This window comes from Stegodyphus dumicola, chromosome 2, assembly GCF_044657685.1.
Source record: "Stegodyphus dumicola isolate Sdum_Otavi_A_Nest chromosome 2, ASM4465768v1".
Classification (NCBI taxonomy): Eukaryota; Metazoa; Arthropoda; class Arachnida; order Araneae; family Eresidae; genus Stegodyphus; species Stegodyphus dumicola.
The window spans coordinates 160,045,169-160,064,952 of NC_140769.1; the positions used below are offsets into that span (position 1 = coordinate 160,045,169).

At 34.6% G+C, this 19,784-nt stretch overlaps 1 protein-coding gene across 1 annotated transcript in view; it reads left to right on the forward strand.

Annotated features, from left to right (window-relative positions):
- Positions 1-19,784, forward strand: part of LOC118189371 (nucleolar transcription factor 1-A-like) — a 142,473-nt gene that overhangs the window by 65,807 nt on the left and 56,882 nt on the right. Inside the window, exons 4-7 of the mRNA XM_085811378.1 lie at positions 3,065-3,157; positions 14,520-14,675; positions 15,474-15,538; positions 16,639-16,771. Coding sequence (XP_085667504.1) covers positions 3,065-3,157; positions 14,520-14,675; positions 15,474-15,538; positions 16,639-16,771 — 447 coding nt within the window. The remainder of the gene's footprint in view (positions 1-3,064; positions 3,158-14,519; positions 14,676-15,473; positions 15,539-16,638; positions 16,772-19,784) is intronic.

The window sequence follows — 19,784 nt, forward strand, 5'->3', positions numbered from 1 at the left end:
TGTCAGGAGACTTCTTAGAAATATGTTGAAAAGGTATGCATCCAATACCTCTCTCAGTCTTTTTTCAAATACTGCATTGGTGCTTTCCAAAGTATGATTTGTTGGTTTGTCTTGATAAAATTTCTCTCTCTGTAAGTAATTACTATAAAGAAATGGAATTCCTTCTGTAAATATCAGACCTAAAACTTTCTCTTGATATAACATTGAGTTGATTTTAACATTTTTTTCGCTCGTCTTATTTTTAATTTCCCACTGTAAGTGAATCCTGGGACAATCGTTAACCTCTTTCTAAAATTTTCTTTGCATTGACATTTTTTTCTCTTCATTTTTAATAATAAATAGGCTCTTTCCTCTTTTTTTGTTAGTAATTTAGGTAAACAGAAAATGAGTTCTCGTGGATGGTCCAAAAATCAAATGTATATTTATGAGAAAAGTTTCAGTTACTAATTAAATTAGACACTGTAACACTACTTTTCTACACCATTCTTATTCATAAAAGAAAACAAGAATGATTGTAACAGTTATATAAGTGTCTTGTAAAGGTTGTCATCTGTGATGAAAGTCACTTGTTGACCATTTGACTGTTTCTCTGAACTTGTTCTCATCTTTAAACTGGCAGTCAGCAAAAAAGATTTCTGGTGTTTGAATCGATGAAGGCTTCTTATTACAAGGTTTGGATTCTAAGGGGATTGATTGGATTGTTCTCAGTTAAAGGTGCTGGAAAAACGTTATCATGGACTACAGCTATGTACTATGTTAAAAATGTCAGATAAATTTTTTTGGGTGTTATAGTGCAGTTTCTCAAGGGTTTAGAATAGAATATGTTTTCTTATTAGTTATGGGAAAGTGCTGATAAACATAAGAAAGAAAATGTTTCTTTGTCCAAAGCACAGTTCACATGATTTTCTGAATATAAAACATTATCATCTCTACTGGTAATGATGTGTGCTTCATGGATTGTTGTTTGGTTTCAGAGATTGCATGCAACAACCAAAAATTGTTCCCAGTAACAGTATTGTTCAGAAAATCACTGCCTTCTTTATGGCGGTAAGTCAGAAATCTAATGTACTGCCTAGTCATTTCATTTTGCACTGTTCTATAAGCATACTGTTTGCATACTGTTTTGAAATTAAATTTCTGTGACGTAATTTCATGAAGAAGGGAGTATGAACTTCTGGAAAATATGTGAAGAGTTGACATCTTATTGAATCGCCTATTCTGCTGAATCCTCTCTCAACTGAATACACCACATTTTCAGTCACCAAAGATGGTCATCCATTCCATTCAAATAATGTGTGTTTTACTATCATTCAATCACTCTTTGCATTTCTTTATAAACTTCAGTAATTTACCATATATCCCAAGTGATTTTAATGTTCCTTGCATTCAAAAAATACATAACAGATCAAATTTTGTTTGTGCCTTCGAATTTGATTTTTTTTATGCATTGTAGACAAATGTCTGAAAGTGGCACTGACAGTTTCCCAGCAAATTAATGAAGTTAACACATGTGCATGCTGTTGTTATTAGAAAACTTCAGCCATAATATTTAAAAGCAAAATATACTTTGTGTATTTACTTTATATAAACATTTGCCTTCTGTACTAAATTTTACTTTCGGTAAAACTTTCGGCAGATGTGTAGAGAAATGCAATTTTTTGACTGAAATTTTGATGTTTTGCCATCTTTTTAACATTTTGTAGGTAATACAGCATCTTTTTTACCATTTTTGAATATGTTGATTAAGTGTATATGAAATACGTATTTTTGAATACATAACGTATATGTTGGATATGTCAAAATACTTCACATTTTCTCTCTCTTTAAGGAAGAAGAACAAGTTCTGAGATAAATTAACTACATAAAGGAATAAAATTAAAATAACATAAGAAAAACGTAGGGGAAATTTATAGTGAACTGTATTTAAAGCATATTAAGATCTTTAAAAATGGAAAAGGTTAAGCTTCATTTAACCTGTTTATTAGTGAGAGAAAGGAAGAAATTATATTTTCTCTTTCCCATACAAATATCTTGAAAAATATTTTCCCTTAAGCATACTTCAGAGCAGATTATTTTTTTCTTAATTTGGGCTTAAAATACTAATCCAACAAAATTTTAACAGTATTTTGAAAACATAACTTTCTGTTACAGGTATATTGTATCAAAAGGTGACTATCGAAAGTTTTAAGGTGTTACATTTTTAAAAATTAAAATAGTTATAAAAAAGAAAAGAAAAAAAAAGTGTTATAATGGTTCGAATGTATTCATATAGTGTAACCTCACCAGCTTGGCTTGTAATTAATACAGATGAAGAACTGCATTTATTGCTTCTCAATAGCAGACTGATTACATCTGAAATAAATTTAAATATACTACATTTTTCTGCATGACAATACTCTAATGCATGGAAGAAAGATAGCAATATTTTATTTTGGGAAGTGACTGCTAATTTTCTGTCTTGCTGAGTTTGCTGATTAAATTTTAAACATAAATATCTCATGTATTGCTGAGTGGCAACATATTTCCTTTAAATCACAGTCTTCTGATTAAATTTTAAATGCACATGCTTTATTCTTTGTGGAGTGATGGTACATTGCTTTTAAATCCTTGATTTAGTTAATCAAAATATCATTAAATTCGCAGAAAATTTCTGATTAAATTTTAAACATAAATATCTTATGCTTTGCTGAGTGGCAACATATTTCCTTTAAATAGTCGAGTCTTTTGATTAAATTTGAAATATACATATTTTATTCATAGTAAAGTGATGATACATTGCTTTTAGATCCTTGATTTTGTTAATCAACATGTCGTTAAATTTTCAGAAAATATGAAATAAATAAGAAATACATTTGAAATTAAAAAAAAAAAAAAAAAACGGGGCTTTGAGGTGCACATGTTTGGGTACAGGACTATGTTTATGTGTGTTCAATATCATCATTTTTTCACTATAGGAGGAGGAACATACATACATGCAGGATCATCTTTATTTAATATTCGAGAATAAATGTAATATTATGCATGCATGTTCAAATTAATATGTATTTCAAAGTATTTTTTTTAGTTGCGTCGATTTCGCACTCTTACGGATATGGTGACAGATGCAAAAGTGTGGCTTAAACATCCATGGTCATCTTATACTTCGTCTAAGAAACAGGTATGTAATATATTAATTTTTCCCATTATTGCATAAATATGTATGTTTATGTATGCATCAGAAATTAATATTACATTTTATTATGGCTTTATGTGTATTAAAAAATTGTGTCTTTTGTTTAAATAAATTTACATTTATGATTTGAACATTTAACCCCTTCCAGCTGTGTAGCGAAAACGCGCGCTTATCGCGGAGGCTGGCAGTGTCTTCCGCGAGCGTCTCTCCAGGGCCGGGGGCTTTTTTTGCTACTAAGCCTAAATCCATGAAATTTCCGAAGTATCAACGCATTGTTTAATAATGCTCTATAGAGTATTTAAACAGCTTATGCTTTATAGATATTTTTATATATATACTTTAATTACCTTATTTCTTGTTTAAATGCATATTTTACACATTTTATTTTAATTACTCACCATTTTATGACTTTTAACATTATACATCTGAAAACTAAATATATTACTTAAAATTCTCTTTTCGTATGAAAAATTTTAAAACAGGGATCTACACACAGTCCTACGTTACATTCCTTGAATTCGTAATAACTCATTTGCCGTTTTGGAGGATTTTTCCGGGAATGTGAACAAACGAAGCATCGTCGTCTCATTTTCTTATTAGTCTCTTCTGAACAAAGTTTTGGAAAATGTCTTTCAGTTAATCTTTCAGAATCAATATCAGAATATCAGAATTTCAGAATCAATATCTGAAATATTTTGCATCATTTCTGCTATTTCATGCTCTGTTAAACATTTTCGACGCTTCGACATTGAAACGGTAAAAACAGAAAGAATTCATGTCTAACAAGATCTAATTATTTTCTAAAAACTGAACTGTAAACCGAAATACTCAACGCTTTAGCGCATATAAAACTTCTACTTACAATAAACAACTACCACGTGCTGCGAATAAAGTGCGATTTAAAGAGACGTCATAAATCACGCCATTCGGAAACATTTAGTTCCCCGTTTGTTTATATAATCAAAAACACGTGTATGTGAGTCATGCTTCTCTCATTTCGAGTAGAAGGTCTAATGTACATGTATCTGAAACCATATGGACATACAGTGCCATCTTGTGGCAGAAATTATAGTTTGAAAAACGTTCCAAAGTACTGGCACAAATACGTGACAGTCGGTAGTAAACGCAACAATGCTCTGGCATGCCTGCGTGTCAGCCGGTAGATAAGTGTGTTCGTTGCTGGCACATATACGTGACAGTCGGCGCAAAGGGGTTAAGTAAGTTCTTCACATGAACAGGCTAATTTTTTTCAAGTTACTTCAAAGACCAAGCATAATAGTGTTGTTAAAGATTTCTACTCCACCAAAAATATCATAAATGTCTAAAGCAGTTCCCCCCTTTTTTTAAGCAATAGTCTGAATTTTTAATTTATCGATAAATTGCTTTGTAATATATTTATATTATAGAACAGCTTTGTTATAATGGTACAGTAATGTTTGAGAAAGTAAAGGCATAGAATAGTAGTATTTCTGAATTCAGTATTTGTAGGGGCTTTGGCTGACTGTATAGGGATATGTAATTTTTACAGTATGTTCTCACAGAATCTTTCAGAAGCCATTTCCTTTCTTAGGAAATTAGTCCTCAAGTACTGTACTGTATTCAAATAGCTAATCATCACTGTTGTTCATTTTTTGTTTACTTATCTGTCAGATAATTACATGGTTCAGCATAAAAAAAAAATAGAAATTAGATCATTAATAGTCTTAGCATGATTCAGAATCACCAACATATAGCAGTCCTTAACCAGCTTGATATTTCTTAAATGCATGGCATACAAACAGCAAGACACAATCCTGTGGTAAATTTCCTGTATAAAGTCATTAAAATACCTGAACACACTAATACTTAACTCATTTCATTATAATTCAGAAAGTAATGGTGTGTCTTTCACTGTTAGTGTTTCTCTAATTTGTAACACTTCTAACAAGTCCTTTGTTAATATTTATCAAATCCTAAGTATTTAAAGTTATGGTCTGTACCAGCAACAAATACAATGACACATGTGACATACTGCGATGTATGCTTGTATCTTATAGGCTATGGACATATAATCATCAGATTTTATTCATGTAATCTTATAAATGAAAATGATATGCAAGAATGGGAAGGGGAAAACCTATTTAATTTTATTTACTTGGGTTACATTTTAAATTTAATAGCTAGTGCTTAAAATTCTTTTTCTTTATCTTACAGAAAATGTCTAAAATTTCTAGGTCTGTGAGATTTATCTTGATTATCGTCTTTCATTGCTTGGTTTTGTTTTTTACATTGTTAGCATTCATGATCTGTATTAGCTGCTTGTTGGCCCCATTATATTCATATATTGTTTTATGTTTTTAGCTTTATGCAATATGGTGAATCATATTGCAAAATCTTAAAAAATTTAACTAAAGGGAAAACTGCCATTATTTTAAGTTAGACCAATTTTTAAGACACCAGTATGATGCTTACATTTAAAGAAGAGAAAAGAATTATGTGTCTTTTCAAACAAGTGGGAAGAATCAACCCTTACAACTTATTTTAATCACATAGAATTAAAAAATTGCAAAACTAAAACAACTTAAAAAAATGCAGGGGGAAAAAAATTGGCTTTTTTTTCTACCGTAGTGCAGGTATAGGTTTGCTTCTTCTCACTACAGTTTTGTGTGATGAACATTTCAGATGCTCATTTTGCACTGAATGTGTGAACTTAGATGAGATGTATTAAGAAAATAAAAGAAGTTCTAATGTACCTTAACCTGCTGCATTAGTCAAAATGAATCACAGTTTGGCAAAAATAATTGCAACTTGTTACTATATCCAACTGCTACAACTATTCATATTTATGTAATATTTTTTGGTAGTATAAAGTCCGAACTGTGGAATCATTGATTCTGGAATTTAGATCATGAGTTTAAATGTAGTAAAATGACATGTGAAAATTTTAAAATTAAAAATACTCTTTTTAATATTTTTTAAACCAAGTATTTTGCATGCAGCAAGTTTTTTTCTGAAACTTCACCTTGTTAAATTAAAATGCGACTTGAAACTGCAGGGGCAGTATTTCCTGCAATTAAAACCATACTATAGATATTGTCTGTTCCGTTAATTGATTTCCCCTCAGGGGCTCACTTTTGTGAGTACGAGTGGGGAATCCCTAGGTACCCTAGCCCTTCAGGGGATCATCTTCTTGGTGAGACGGGTGTCACGATCCTAAAGCCTCACTGCTCTATCCTCACTTCCGTCTCCTCTCCTCTGACCTGTCACTTTTTTCCTTCCAATCTCCTTTGTGGTTTTCCTCTTCAGAAGTTTGGGCTTATCACGAGAAACTGGAACAACCCTTGTCTCTAGTTTTTGCGTGCCGAGAAAACTGCCCACGTGTTTGCTGAGCATGGAGACCCGTAGAGCTGGAAAGGAGGGTTGTGGTAGTTGAGGGGTGAGGTACTGTCCCCAACTCACTGCTTTGGCCTCTGCTTCAGATTGAAACAGGAGGCACTTAGTTGTCCCCACTAGTCTCAATTGGCTGATCACTTGTCTTTAAAGACAGTATCTTGGGGATAAACTTTCGGGAGTTCCTTCTTTCGGCAGAGCTGACTGTGGGGCTTCTAATTGCGTATAAACCTGGTTAACCCTGGCGCAGATTTCTGTGCACCCTTGTTCGACTTCATGGTGGGTGGGGCTGCCGGGTCCGAATCATTTCTCTCTTCAATATGGCTAATTCAAAAATACATTTAATTAAAGACTTTGAAGTCAGTCCTGTCACTCTAAGCACTAGTTCTTCTGAAAAAAATCTGCTAAAAACGTATGTATAGATGCAAATGCAAATAATCCTAATAATAGTCCCCATTTCCTTGTCGTCTCTAGTCCTTCTGGCAAGCTGCAAAAGATGTCTCCTTTTGTGATAAATAAATACATCTATTCTTGTATTGGTGAGCCCAGAAATATTAAGCAGCTCTGCTCTGGAGACTTGCTTATTGATACAACTTTCAGCCACCCAGTCTGCTTCCTTACTTCAAATAACCAAACTTGGGAAAGCAAATGCCACTGTAACATAAGACACTGAATTATTGTCATGGTGTAATCTTGGAAGTCAACCTTCTGTCTGTTCCTGAAGAAGAGTTTGTTTCCGAGTTAGCTGACCAAAAGGTTTGTGCTGCAAAGGAGATCAAGATGCATAAGGAAGGTCAGTTGATTGACACGAAACACGTTATCTTGACCGTCAAGTCGCCTGATCTGCCAAAGAATATTAAGGCTGGATATCTTAATTGCCCCATAAGATTTTATATTCCAAATCCTATGTGATGCTTCCAGTGCCAGTGTCTCGGCCATTCCAAGATGTCATGTCGTGAGAACCTGACGTGCTCGATGTTCGTCGGTTGACCACGATAGCGATAATTGCACCGCTGCAGCACTGTGTATAAATTGTTAGGGTGACTATCCATCATCTTCCCAATCATGCCCAAAATGAAAACAGAAAATTAAGTACAGACGGTACAAGTCACTTGGAACATCTCATATATGAAGCCAGAAGATTAGTGCAAAGCACACAGCATCAATCAAACAAATCATATGGCGTGCCGTTAAAGCAACATGTACCATTGCCACCCAAACTTCAATAAGTACACAGACTCCACAAAATAAAACCCAGCAGTTTGCAAGCAAGAAAAAGGAAAATCCAAAACAGGTCATACAAAATAAAGAAAATAGTTATTCAAAGCAAACCAAAAAATGTCTCTCCAAAAGCAATTAACAAAAATAGAAGCTGCAGTAATAGTTCTGTAGATGGAATGATTTCTAAATCTCTAGATTCAGATAGTATGGAAGTGGAGGAAGGACTGGAAGTTCCCAAACATCTGCTTCCGTGCAAAACTAAAAAAACAACACCGAAAGAACAAACATCAATCATAATGGCCACCCTCGTCTCATGGAACTGTTGCAGTTTCCACCGAAATTTCCTTGACATCAAAGCTATGATCAATGTTTATCATCCTGAGTGCTTGGTAATACAGGAGACAAATCTGAAACCAGATCAACGTGCAAAATTTCGGAGGTTTTCTTTTGTCAGGAAGGATAACCTTGCTGGTGAACATGCCAGTGGAGGTGTAGGTCTCCTCACCTCACTGGACTATCCATCAAGTTCCTTTCCTTTGATGACATCCCTCCAAGTTGTTGCTGTACAAGTAAATTTTCATATTGTAGTTTCAGTCATTTCTCGTTATTTACCTCCTAATGAGCACATTGATCAGCAGGATTTAAATGACCTTGTGGCTCAGCTGCCTGAGCCTTTTATCATAATGGGTGATTTTAACGGCCATAGTCCGTTGTGGGGAAGCAAAGACGCCAATTCATGAGGACAACAAATTGAGCAGTTAATTGAAGATCATTGCCTTTGTCTCCTGAATAATAGGCAGGACACATGAACCTACGAGGACCTAGCCATCTGTTCACCATCTCTATTGCCATTTTGCAATTTTAGTGTTGGAAGTTATCTTTACAACAGCGATCATTATCCCATTCTTTTATCTCTTGCACGAAGAGGAGCAAACCTCATGTCGAAACTCCATAGGTTTATACTGGATAGGGCAGACTGGGAACTCTCTCTTCCTCAGCAGAGTTCACAGAGAAAATGGTAGAGGATGTGCTTATCGATGATGCAGTGGAAGCAATTACAACTGCTATTACTCAGGCAGCTATACTCTCCATCCCTAGAACATCAGGAAAAATACTAAAATATTCAAAACCGGGGTGGAATCGTGACTGTCATGAAGCACTGAAAAAAACGGAAAAAGCATGGGGAATTTATGTAGATATCCTACTCTGCGAAACCTCATAGCATTTAAAAGAGCCAAAGTAAATGCACAAAAAGTAAGGGGAATTCTTGGATTTCATATGTGTCGTCAATAAGATCCTCTACACCTAGTAAGCGGGTTTGCGAAAGAGTTAGAAAAGTATACGGAATATATAAAGACCAATCACTTTCCTTTTGGGAAAAAAGATGGCCAAGTGATTAGCTCCATCGAAGAAATTGCGAATACTATTGGTGAGACATTTGCTGCCATTTCTTCCAGCAGAAACTATTCACCTGCATTTCTCTCTATCAAGCAGTGCTCTGAAAGAAATCCCATCGCATTCAACTCTTCCAAATCTGAGCCTTACAATAGAGACTTTAATTTGTTTGAATTGTTAATTTGCTTGAATTTTGTTGCAGACACATAGGTCTTCTCCGGGTCTTGATGGCGTGAATTACGAAATGCTGAAGCATCTGTCCTAAGTAACTTCTCACTCTTTACAATAGAATGTGGAAGGAGTGTGCTTTTCCCAGTGCATGGAGGAGAGCTGTTATAATTCCTATTGCTAAGCCAGGGAAAGATCCAAGCAATCCCTCCAACTATCGGCCAATTGCCCTTACGAGTTGCATATGCAAGCTGTTTGAAAAAATGGTAAACTGCCTTCTTGGAAAAGAATACTATTATATCACCTTATCAAAGCGGTTTTCGAAAAGGGAAACCATAACCGTAGATAACATGCTCCTTTTAAGAGACATTGTTTTGAAAAGCTTTTGTAAGAAGAAATCACCTTGTCTCAGATTCTTTGACATTGAGAAAGCTTATGATAAGGTATGGAGATGCGGTATACCTCGGGATCATCAAGATAGTAGCTTGCACGGCAACCTACCAATTTTTATTCAGAATTTCTTGAACCCTAGAACTTTTCCAGTAAGGATTGGCTCTGTTTTGTTGAATGTTTTTGAACAGGAAGAGGGTGTGCCTCAAGGCTGTGTGCTTAGTGTAACCCTGTTCAGGGAAAAAAAAAAAAACTTTTGTATTAAATGAACTTTTTCCAACCATCTTGGGATCTCTATATGTTGATGATCTACAGATTAGCTGTCGAGGGGCAGACATGAGATATGTGGAGAGGCAATTGCAGATCACTGAATAAGATCCAAGAATGGCCAGACAAACAGGGATTTACATTTTCCGGGCAGAAAACTTTGTGGATGCACTTTTGTAGGAAGAGAGGTCTCTATCCTGAGTTATATCTGAATGGTACAATTATTCCAGTTGCACCTAAAGTAAAATTTTTAGGAGTGACATTCGACTGAAAATTGACTTTCCTTTCTCATATTTTAATCCTGAGAAGTGTTTAAAGACACTAAATATTTTAAAAGTCTTGGCGAACACCTCCTGGGGTGCAGAGCGTTGCACTATGCTCCGCATTTACAGAGCAATTGTTCATTCTAGACTGGACTATGGCTAAGTTGTTTATGGATTCGCTCGGTCATCAGTATTGATAAAACTAGATCCTGTTCACCATTAAGGTCTGCGGATTTGTTCTGGAACTTTCAGGACATATCCTGTCCAGAGCCTGTATGTTGACTCTAATGAATCATCACTTTATCTGAGGCATGAGCAGTTGTTTCTTTTGCAGTATTTTTAATATTTTACCGCAACCTGAATATCCTAATAGGCTGTGCTTTCTTGATAATGTGTGTAGCACTTTATTTGAAACATGTCCATCCTGCGTGCCTACCTTTCCTTTAAGAGTTCATTCGGAGTCTTGGAGAAAACCATTCAATTGCTCCATTTAAGGAACTCTCCTTCTCTGATATGTGTCCCAAGCAGTGCAGAATTCAGAAATCTCACCCTTGGGAAAATGCATGGATCCAGCTTCTTAATGTTTTCTACCATCACGTGAAGGCAAGCACTAACGACATCGTTTGCAGACAACTATTTGCTGAGCACGGGCATAAATATAGCAGTTATCTTCCAGTATATACAGATGGATCCAAGTCAAATGATCATGTTGGGATGGCATTTGTAATTGAAGATCAAATGGAGGGCAGACACTTGCACCATGCTTTCTCTGTCTTAACGTCTGAACTAATTGCACTATATTATAGTCTTTTTTACATCTCAAAGCTCTGCCACAAAAAGTTCGTAGTTTATACAGACTCCTATAGTGCACTTAAATCATTAGAAGCTTTTCCCAACACTCAAAATTCAGTAATAGTGGATGTTCTCAAGATTCATATAAACTTAAAAAGTTGAGGGCATGAAATCCTGTTTTGCTAGGTTCCTGGGCATGCAGAATAAAGGGGAATGAGCTGGCAGATATCACAGTGAAATGTGCTGTTGAACTGTCCAGTCGTCTCATCCCTTTTAGAGACATCTGCTGTGTTGTCAAAGAGAAGATCCGAAAAAAAATTGGCAGCAACTTTGGGATGTTCAGCTTCAAAACAAGTTGAGAAATGTAAAGCCTAGAATTGAGCATTGGGATTTTAGCAGAAAAAATTTAGGGGTGTTGGTTATGTTGAAAGCACTTTTGTAGGAACTACAATACTGAAGTGAACAACATATCAATGTCAAAGGATATTTATGGTCATGTTTATTTGAGTTCAAGCTGGGCAGCAATGCTGTAGTGAACTGCTAAAAAAATATGCTCTGCATCTGGAGAGGCATCAGTGAGTGAGCACACAGTGTGAAAGTAGTTGAGTGAATTTGCATTGGGAGATCGGAGCCTTGAGGACAAGCCTCGAATCCATAGCTAGCAGAGCAGTGCTAAAGGAGGACATCAAGCATAATCCGCATAAAATGGGCAAGGAAATTTCACAAACATTTGGAGTCTTGGAGAAAACCATTCAATTGCATCATTTGGGAAGACATCTGAGCTCAATTCCTCACATTTTGACCAATGAGTCCAAACGCCAGTGGCTCACCATTTTTCTTCATTGCTGTTATATCACAAGAAAGCCCTTCCCTACACCAGATACTGACATGTAATGAAAAAGGGATGTTATACAGTAATTGCAAATGAAAACATCATTGGTTATCATCAATATATAACATTTGCTCCCAAACAAAACATTCATCAATGGAAAGTACTGCTTTGTGTTTGGTGAAACAGCACTGGTGTTGTGCACCCAGAATTGCTAAAGAGTGGAAAAATCATCCTAGTTGTAAAGGACTGCAGTCTAGTCTACCGCAAAAGAGTGATCATTCTCCAAGACAACACCAGACCTCATTCGATGAAAGTAACCAAGGAGATAATCAATATACTTGGTTATGAAGTTTTATCTCTTTCTTCTTACTCCCTGAACATTGCTTATTTAAGTGTCATCTGTTTTGCCCTTGGATAAATATTTGGATGAGCAACAGCTCTGAAATCAAGATGATGTCACACAGGCCATAAGATAATGTTTTGGCTGTAAGAGCAAGAATCTTTGCAAACACAGGAAAACCTGTGTTTGCTTGTGACTCATTGGGAACATGTAACTGAAGCTGAAAGAGATTATTTTTCTGAATAAAATGCATTAGCGTAAAATTACTGGGTCGTTATTTCTTGCTGAAAACTGCAGTTTGAACTTTTTTGGATACCAGGTGTTTTCTCTTTGAATTGAGTTGAATTTTAATTGGAAGTTGTGAATATACATTGTGTGACAGTGAAAATTCTAGTCCATGAAAGCCCATACACAAAGTGATGAGAATTGGCTAAAGAGAGACTCCAAAATGAACAGTAAATGATATTTATTACAACATGATATAGGTATAAAAAAAATTATACAGTATGCTCAGTAAGTTGTAGAGCAGTGTTGACAGTGATACAGGCAGCAACACGTCTAGGTACACACATACAGAGTGCGGATTGTTTTTTGTTTTCTGTGTGATAATGTCCATTCCCTGTTAAGCATTTGCCACAATTCATCTTCTGAGCACAATGCTGGTAACGCACGTAAGCGGCATCCAGTGACATCCCAGGTGTATTCGGTGGATGAGAGATCCAGGGAGACAAAGGGCCAAAAAAGTACCGGGGTACTTTGGAGGACATGTTGGCTGATGCACACATATTCTGGCCATTACCCTGCTGGTAAACAGCTTTTGACATTCCCTGAATGAAGGGTAATGTTATCAGATGGAGCACATCATCCATTGTTGGGCCATTATATTGCCAGCCAAGCAGACTAGTGGTGATTTGTTGTCATAGGCGATGGCATCCCAAACTATGACAGTTTGTTTTTGCACAGTTGTAGCCAGATTGGACCTGTCACAATGTTGCCACTGGACTCGTACATGTTGTTGAAGCCTACATAGCTCTAACCTGTCACCATCCTGATTGGAGGTGCCTGTGCTGTTGGCTCATGGGAGCTTTCTTAATGAATGTCATGCATGTAGACTACTCTTGTCCTGGTCGATATGAGATCATTAAGAGTATCCTTCACCTGCTGCAGAATGTCAGTGAAAGTGGCCTGCTAATTCACTACCGCATGCCTGCAGATGCATTGACCCATGCAATTCTGAAGTCCTGAGAGTACCATCACCCCAAAACATACCACATTCCCTTCTTCCAATGATCTTCACCACAGTTTCCCTTCTAAATGCATGTAGTGAGCCTGTCAGCTGCAATTCGGTGCAGGGACCAACCTGCTCTTCTGAGTCTGATCACCATGTACTAGCATTTTCTCTGCAATAGAAAAAAATTTGCAAAACTATTATTCTGCCTAACAGAGTGTGCAACTACTGTCGATTCTGCAGTTTCCTTCCTTTATTTTTCACTTCACCTATGTGAGAATGGAACATATTTCACATAATTTGCATGACTTGTTGCCCTACATCTGCACTGAAATTTGCATTTTTTTTTAAATATGCACTCATGGTATTGCATTTTCATTGTTGCATAGTGTACTTCTATTTTTAACACTGTTACTGTCTCTGTTGGCAGATAGACATGAAAATTCTTCTCATTTGACTTTTGGAATTATCTTCACTTGTGCAAAAGCAGACCTCTGCAAAAAATTGTTCTGTAGTTCACAATAGATTGCTCTGAATTGGTTTTTAGACTAAGTCAAGAAAATTTGCAATATTAATTGTAATGATCATCTACCTAAGTTCTGCCTTGCTATTTTCATCTAAGGAAAAATGGGAGATTTCTTCCCTTCCTTTCAGAGGTGCGAAAACACGAGAAAGATTTATTCATTGTATTAAATTGCAAGATAAAGTAAATTTGTTTTGCTTAAGTTTTTTTTTTTTTTTTTTTTTTTAATCTTTGATAAAAAGTTTGACCTTTTTTTTAATAACAAATTATGCTGGAAAGCAAGCATAGTATTATAATCTCTCAGAATATAAAAAATAATCCTTTTTAAAAACATTTTAGGACTTGGTCAAATTTAGAAACCTTTGGAAATTTGCGAGTTTAGTAATATTGCAAAAATATCGTCAAATGTTATCACCAAATCCATAACCACATGTTCTAATCTAATTTAGTTTTTTCCTGCTTATTGTAATTTAGGTGAAATTTTCCATAATAACATGTATCATAAATATGTACATTATTTACATTATTGTATAATGCTATATGTGTTTGTCTTATTTAGAAACACCCAGAGATGCCCAAAAAGCCATTAACACCATATTTTCGATATTTTCTGGAAAAAAGAGAAAAATACAGCAAAGATAATCCTGAAATGTCTATGACAGATCTTGCGAAACTTCTGTCAAAAAAATTTCAGCAGCTGCCTGATAAAAAGAAGGTTTGTTTTTATAATTAAGAATTTATTATAGATTGATTGATTAAAACATATTAATATATGTATAATATGTATTAATATATTTTGAAATGAAAAAAAAAATGTTTTTTAAATCTTTCTGTACTTGTTTAGAAAAAAATCAAGTAATCTATTTACGATTATTGGAGAAGTCAAACAATACTTCTCCAAACAACCATTATTCAGCATGTTATTTTAACCTAAATTAATTTATTTAATGGTTAATGTTTACTAATCTAAATGCAAGGCAAGTGTTATATTTGTTCAATAGCAAGGCAGCTTATTTGTTCTGAGTGAATTAAATAGTAGGCTAAAATTTATTTTCCAAACATTCTCCACGAAGTGATGGCTATAATTTTTAATTGCATTAAACCCTTCAGTGTTTGTGAGATGAATCAATTCTTTCTTTCCAGATGTGTATGTCGTAAATGTGTAATGCAATCTGTGTTCATTTGCATTCATTGAAATGCACTGTTGGAATGCAAGCTGAGTTCATAAGCTATCATAAATTTGTAATGCGAGCGCTGTTCATTTCTGCCCACTGCAGTACATAACTGGAATGTGAGCTGAGCTTTTTCGTGACCATCAAAGGGCTAAAATGAAATTTTTAATGATATCTTCCTAAATATTATTATGTGATATTAAGTAAAGCACAATGCATTATTATAATAATTTTTGTACTGTATTTGCCCTAATAACTTTACTAAAATTTTGTTGATTTTTATTAATTATAATCTAACATTTATTTAACATCTTTTAATTTATCATTAATTTTGTTTTCAGCAAAAATATAAAGAAGCTTATGAAAAAGAAAATGAAATATATAAGCTGGAACTGGAAAAATTTAAGTAAGTTTGATTGTAATATTTTCTGTGTGGATAATGTTTTTTTAAACTTTGTTTTGCTCAAAGAACTGGCAGCTGGGAATCTGATATTTGCAGAAGAGTACAGGCTAAGCCAAAGTATTACAGATTAGATCATTAATCGCCTTAAGAGAGTGTAAATGTGTTATGGCGATAAATTGTCTAAGAACAGGCTGAGTCAACTTTCTTATTTAAGTTTTATTTACAGGGGGGAAAAAAAAATCCTTAAAGTCCTCTTCACATACTGAAGCATAACACAATAAAAGAGCATGAAATTGACCTTGAATACTGGTTGGAACTTTGAACTTGGTTCCAGCATGGCTTTCCCAACCTGTGCAGCTGCATTAATTTTTTGGTACTTCTGATGTTTTGGTTGATGCCAAAAGAATATTACTAAGAGTGTGTGATCTAGTAATAACTGATAAGCACTGAATATCTTGCTGGTTGAATTACAGGAATATTATATTATCTATTCTATAACTATATAACATCACTGTGTGCTCACATAAATTTCTAATAGTGTGATTGTTACATAATGCTTGAGATTTGAAGTAATAAATTCATAAACATAATGCACAGGTTTAAAAATATAGAATAAATGGCTTCTGTGTGTTTTCCTCTTCTTTGGGGGTATGGTATGATGTTATTTGATTCATAGTTAGACAATATGTTAAAGGGATATGCAAGATATTACAATTATTGTGGTTTTTAAAGTAATTAATTTTTTTGTTATCCATATTTGCTATAAAATTAATTAGGCATGTTGTTATTTATATAATGATTTAAGTATGAGTTTCTTTCCCTCTTAAATTACGAATTTGCATAACTGAGTATAAGTATTTATATTTAATTATGATATAGTATGTGTGTGTGCCTGGGCAGTTTTTTTGTAAAGTTTGATGAAATTATGTTTGATGTCTGATGTGAAGTTTGATGAATTATGATTATGTAGAAATTATGTCTGGACAGTTTGATGAAATTATGTTTGAAAATGAAAACTTCAATAAATCAGAGTTTAAAATATTTATTTACCCTATAAAGCAGATAATTTTATTTACTTTTATTTATTTGTTTTGTTACTATAGGAAATGCCACCCAGAGCAGTTTCCTTCCCCTGAAATGAGGCAACATGCTGCTGCCTCAGAAGGACCAGATAAACCACATACAGCATTTAATATTTTTGTTAGTGATCGATTAAAGAAGCCAGAATTTTGTCAGGTAATTCTTTAGTTTCATGACTTTTTACTACAAATGTAATTACACGTAACAACGTGTGTATTGCATAAAAGCACTGGCTTTTCACATATATTTGACAGTGGTGGTAAATTTAGATGATATAAGTTGATAGTTATTTGTATTGTTTCTGTAGCAGTTACCGTAAACTGCATCAGAAGTATCGTGCTTTGCCAAAAAATATGAGAAAAAGATGAAATAGTTCCAGCTTTACACCAAACTCTGAGCCAGAACAGAGACTTAGTGCTAGTTTATTGCGCATGCAGAAATATGCAAGCTTTTGAGCCAAAATAGAGAGTGGTATTGAATTTCGACAATAATAGTATTTAAGCTGATTCATGAATTCTGAACAAAATAAAACAAAAAAAATTTAATTGCTTTTATGGGAATTTTATTGCAGAGTGAAACATGGATTAAAAAAAATATTGTACAAGTTTATTGTGGACAATCAGTGCTACAAAAGTATTAAATATCTTGCTTAAGAGTTTAAGAAACTTAGAAATTAATCTTCTAATAACTATAATAAACTATAACTTAAAGAACTTATTCATGTAATAAAGAAAAACAAGCTGATATTGAATAGTTAATTTGTCTCAAATTGTTTTCATGAAAATGTAGCTAAAAAATATAGCACCCTCAGTTGGAGGGGCTGGCGTATGGTACAATCTTAGAGGGGTGGCACATGAAGTACGCCAGGTCATTTTTCGAGCCTCTGCTTCGTGTTTGAAACTTTAATCTTATACATGGCATTAATAAGGTGATTCGTCATAGTAAAAATGATATAAGAAAAAGAATAACAGGAAAAAAAAAAAAAAAAGCAGTAAAGATGGAAACTACGAATTTTTAATTAATTCAAAAAGTGGATGCACTGGAAATATACTTTGAAGTTAAATAGTATTCTGCATTATTTTCTGTATGAAAATTATAAGAACATAAATCAAAATTACAAATTATAAATATTCCGTAAAGAAAAGTTCGGTAAGTTATAAATTTCACAAATGAGAAATTTGAAAACCTTTTGCTATTTTAATCCTCTTCCGATTGTCCCTGTTCACTGCAGCAGGGTTTGCAAAGGTGTACTGTCTTGCCCAGATGATTTTTGCAGGTAAACTTAAAACACTCAGAACATTTTATGGTAGTGTAGTTATTCTTCATTCTACCGCACTCAGCACAGCGTCCTTTGATCTTTTTTGCAAGTGGTTCCTCGTCCCTTTCGGCCGTCTTGTCCGCTTCTGTTGTTACCAGCCTTCTAGTAATAGCTTTGGAATGCAACAGGAGAAATGGCATTTTCAGACGATTCTGAAGATGTGGTTTCAACAAAGATGTAGTAGATTTTTCAAAAAATATCTTCTAAACTTGATAATTGCATCAGGTTTGGAGAAGTTCAAGAGCTCTTGCGAATTTATGCCCGCTACATTTAGCAGTGCAAAAAATATTGCCATTGTCCACCTCTTGGTTTTTCGGGTGACAGTGAAATTACTACAAAGTTAGTCTACAGTATCAACTCCGCCTTTACATTTGTTATAATCAAGGATTATTTGAGGTTTATTCTTTTCCTGGTCAATTTTGCCATCATCGTGTAAAGTACTGAGCTGTATTACACACTTATTTTTTTTCATTGAATATGAAACAATTGTCATATCCTTTTGAAAACCAGCCATAAAAAACCAGAGAATTCCAGCCTTAAGAGGCTTCTAATTCAAGTATTGACATTGTCGAAAGGCTAATTGGTGCGTACGAAGGTTCCAACCGTAACCTGACGACCGATAATTGGTATACAAGCTACCCACTAGCTCAATATCTTCTTACCAAAGGTATAACACTTGTGGGCACGCTGAAAAAAAAATAAAAAGGAAATTCCAAATAAATTCCAGCCATAAAAAACCAGAGAAGTCGGCAGTTCACTGTTTAGTGAACTAAGTAAATTCCAAATAAATTCCAGCCATAAAAAACCAGAGAAGTCGGCAGTTCACTGTTTAGTGAACTGCCGACTTCTCTGGTTTTTTATGGCTGGAATTTATTTGGAATTTCCTTTTTATTTTTTTTTCAGCGTGCCCACAAGTGTTATACCTTTGGTAAGAAGATATTGAGCTAGTGGGTAGCTTGTATACCAATTATCGGTCGTCAGGTTACGGTTGGAACCTTCGTACGCACCAATTAGCCTTTCGACAATGTCAATACTTGAATTAGAAGCCTCTTAAGGTCCTGGGGTTTGATTGCCACAGTAAATTTCAAGCTTCAATGTATAAAACGTTCATGAGTCACAACAACTGCAAAAATTTTCAGACCATACTTTGCGGGCTTGTTGGGGATGAATTGAATAAAAGAGCACCTCGCGCGAAAGGGTTTCAACTTCTCGTCGATTGTGAGTTCGTCACCTGGTGTATAAAAGTTTTGACAGTTCTGATTGAAAGATTAAAAAAATTCTCTTAGTGCAGCAAGCTTATCAGTTTTTCTTCGCGCATACCTTGTGCCTTTATCATTGAATCTAATAGCAGCACACAGGTTTCTGAATTGCTTGAGACCCATGACTCCTTTCAAAATTTCAATTCCAGTACCATCTTTTGCCCATGCTTCCTCCAAATTTTGACATTTTTTTGCACCCTAATACGAATAAAATTCCTAAAAAAGCCAACATTTCTGCTCTATTAGTTTCATATATGCTTCTCTTTGAGATGTTTTGGAGATCATCTGCAGTCCTGTTACATTTGAGATAAATATTTGTATATTGTACAATAGCATCAATCATATTTGTATTTATGATTTTCTGAAAAGCAGAAAGCTCATCATTCATATCGTCACTTTTGTCACTTGGGCATATTTTTTTTCATCAAATTTTTTTTGAGGCGTTCTGGCAAATTTGCTCTTGAGGGGAACTTTATTCCACTTATAATTTCCTTTTCTTCTTTCAGAAACTTTCCTCCAACTTTCTTCTTTTTGTAAATTGTTTTTACAAAAAAGTCCTCATATTTTAAATCACTCATGTCATTTTCAATAT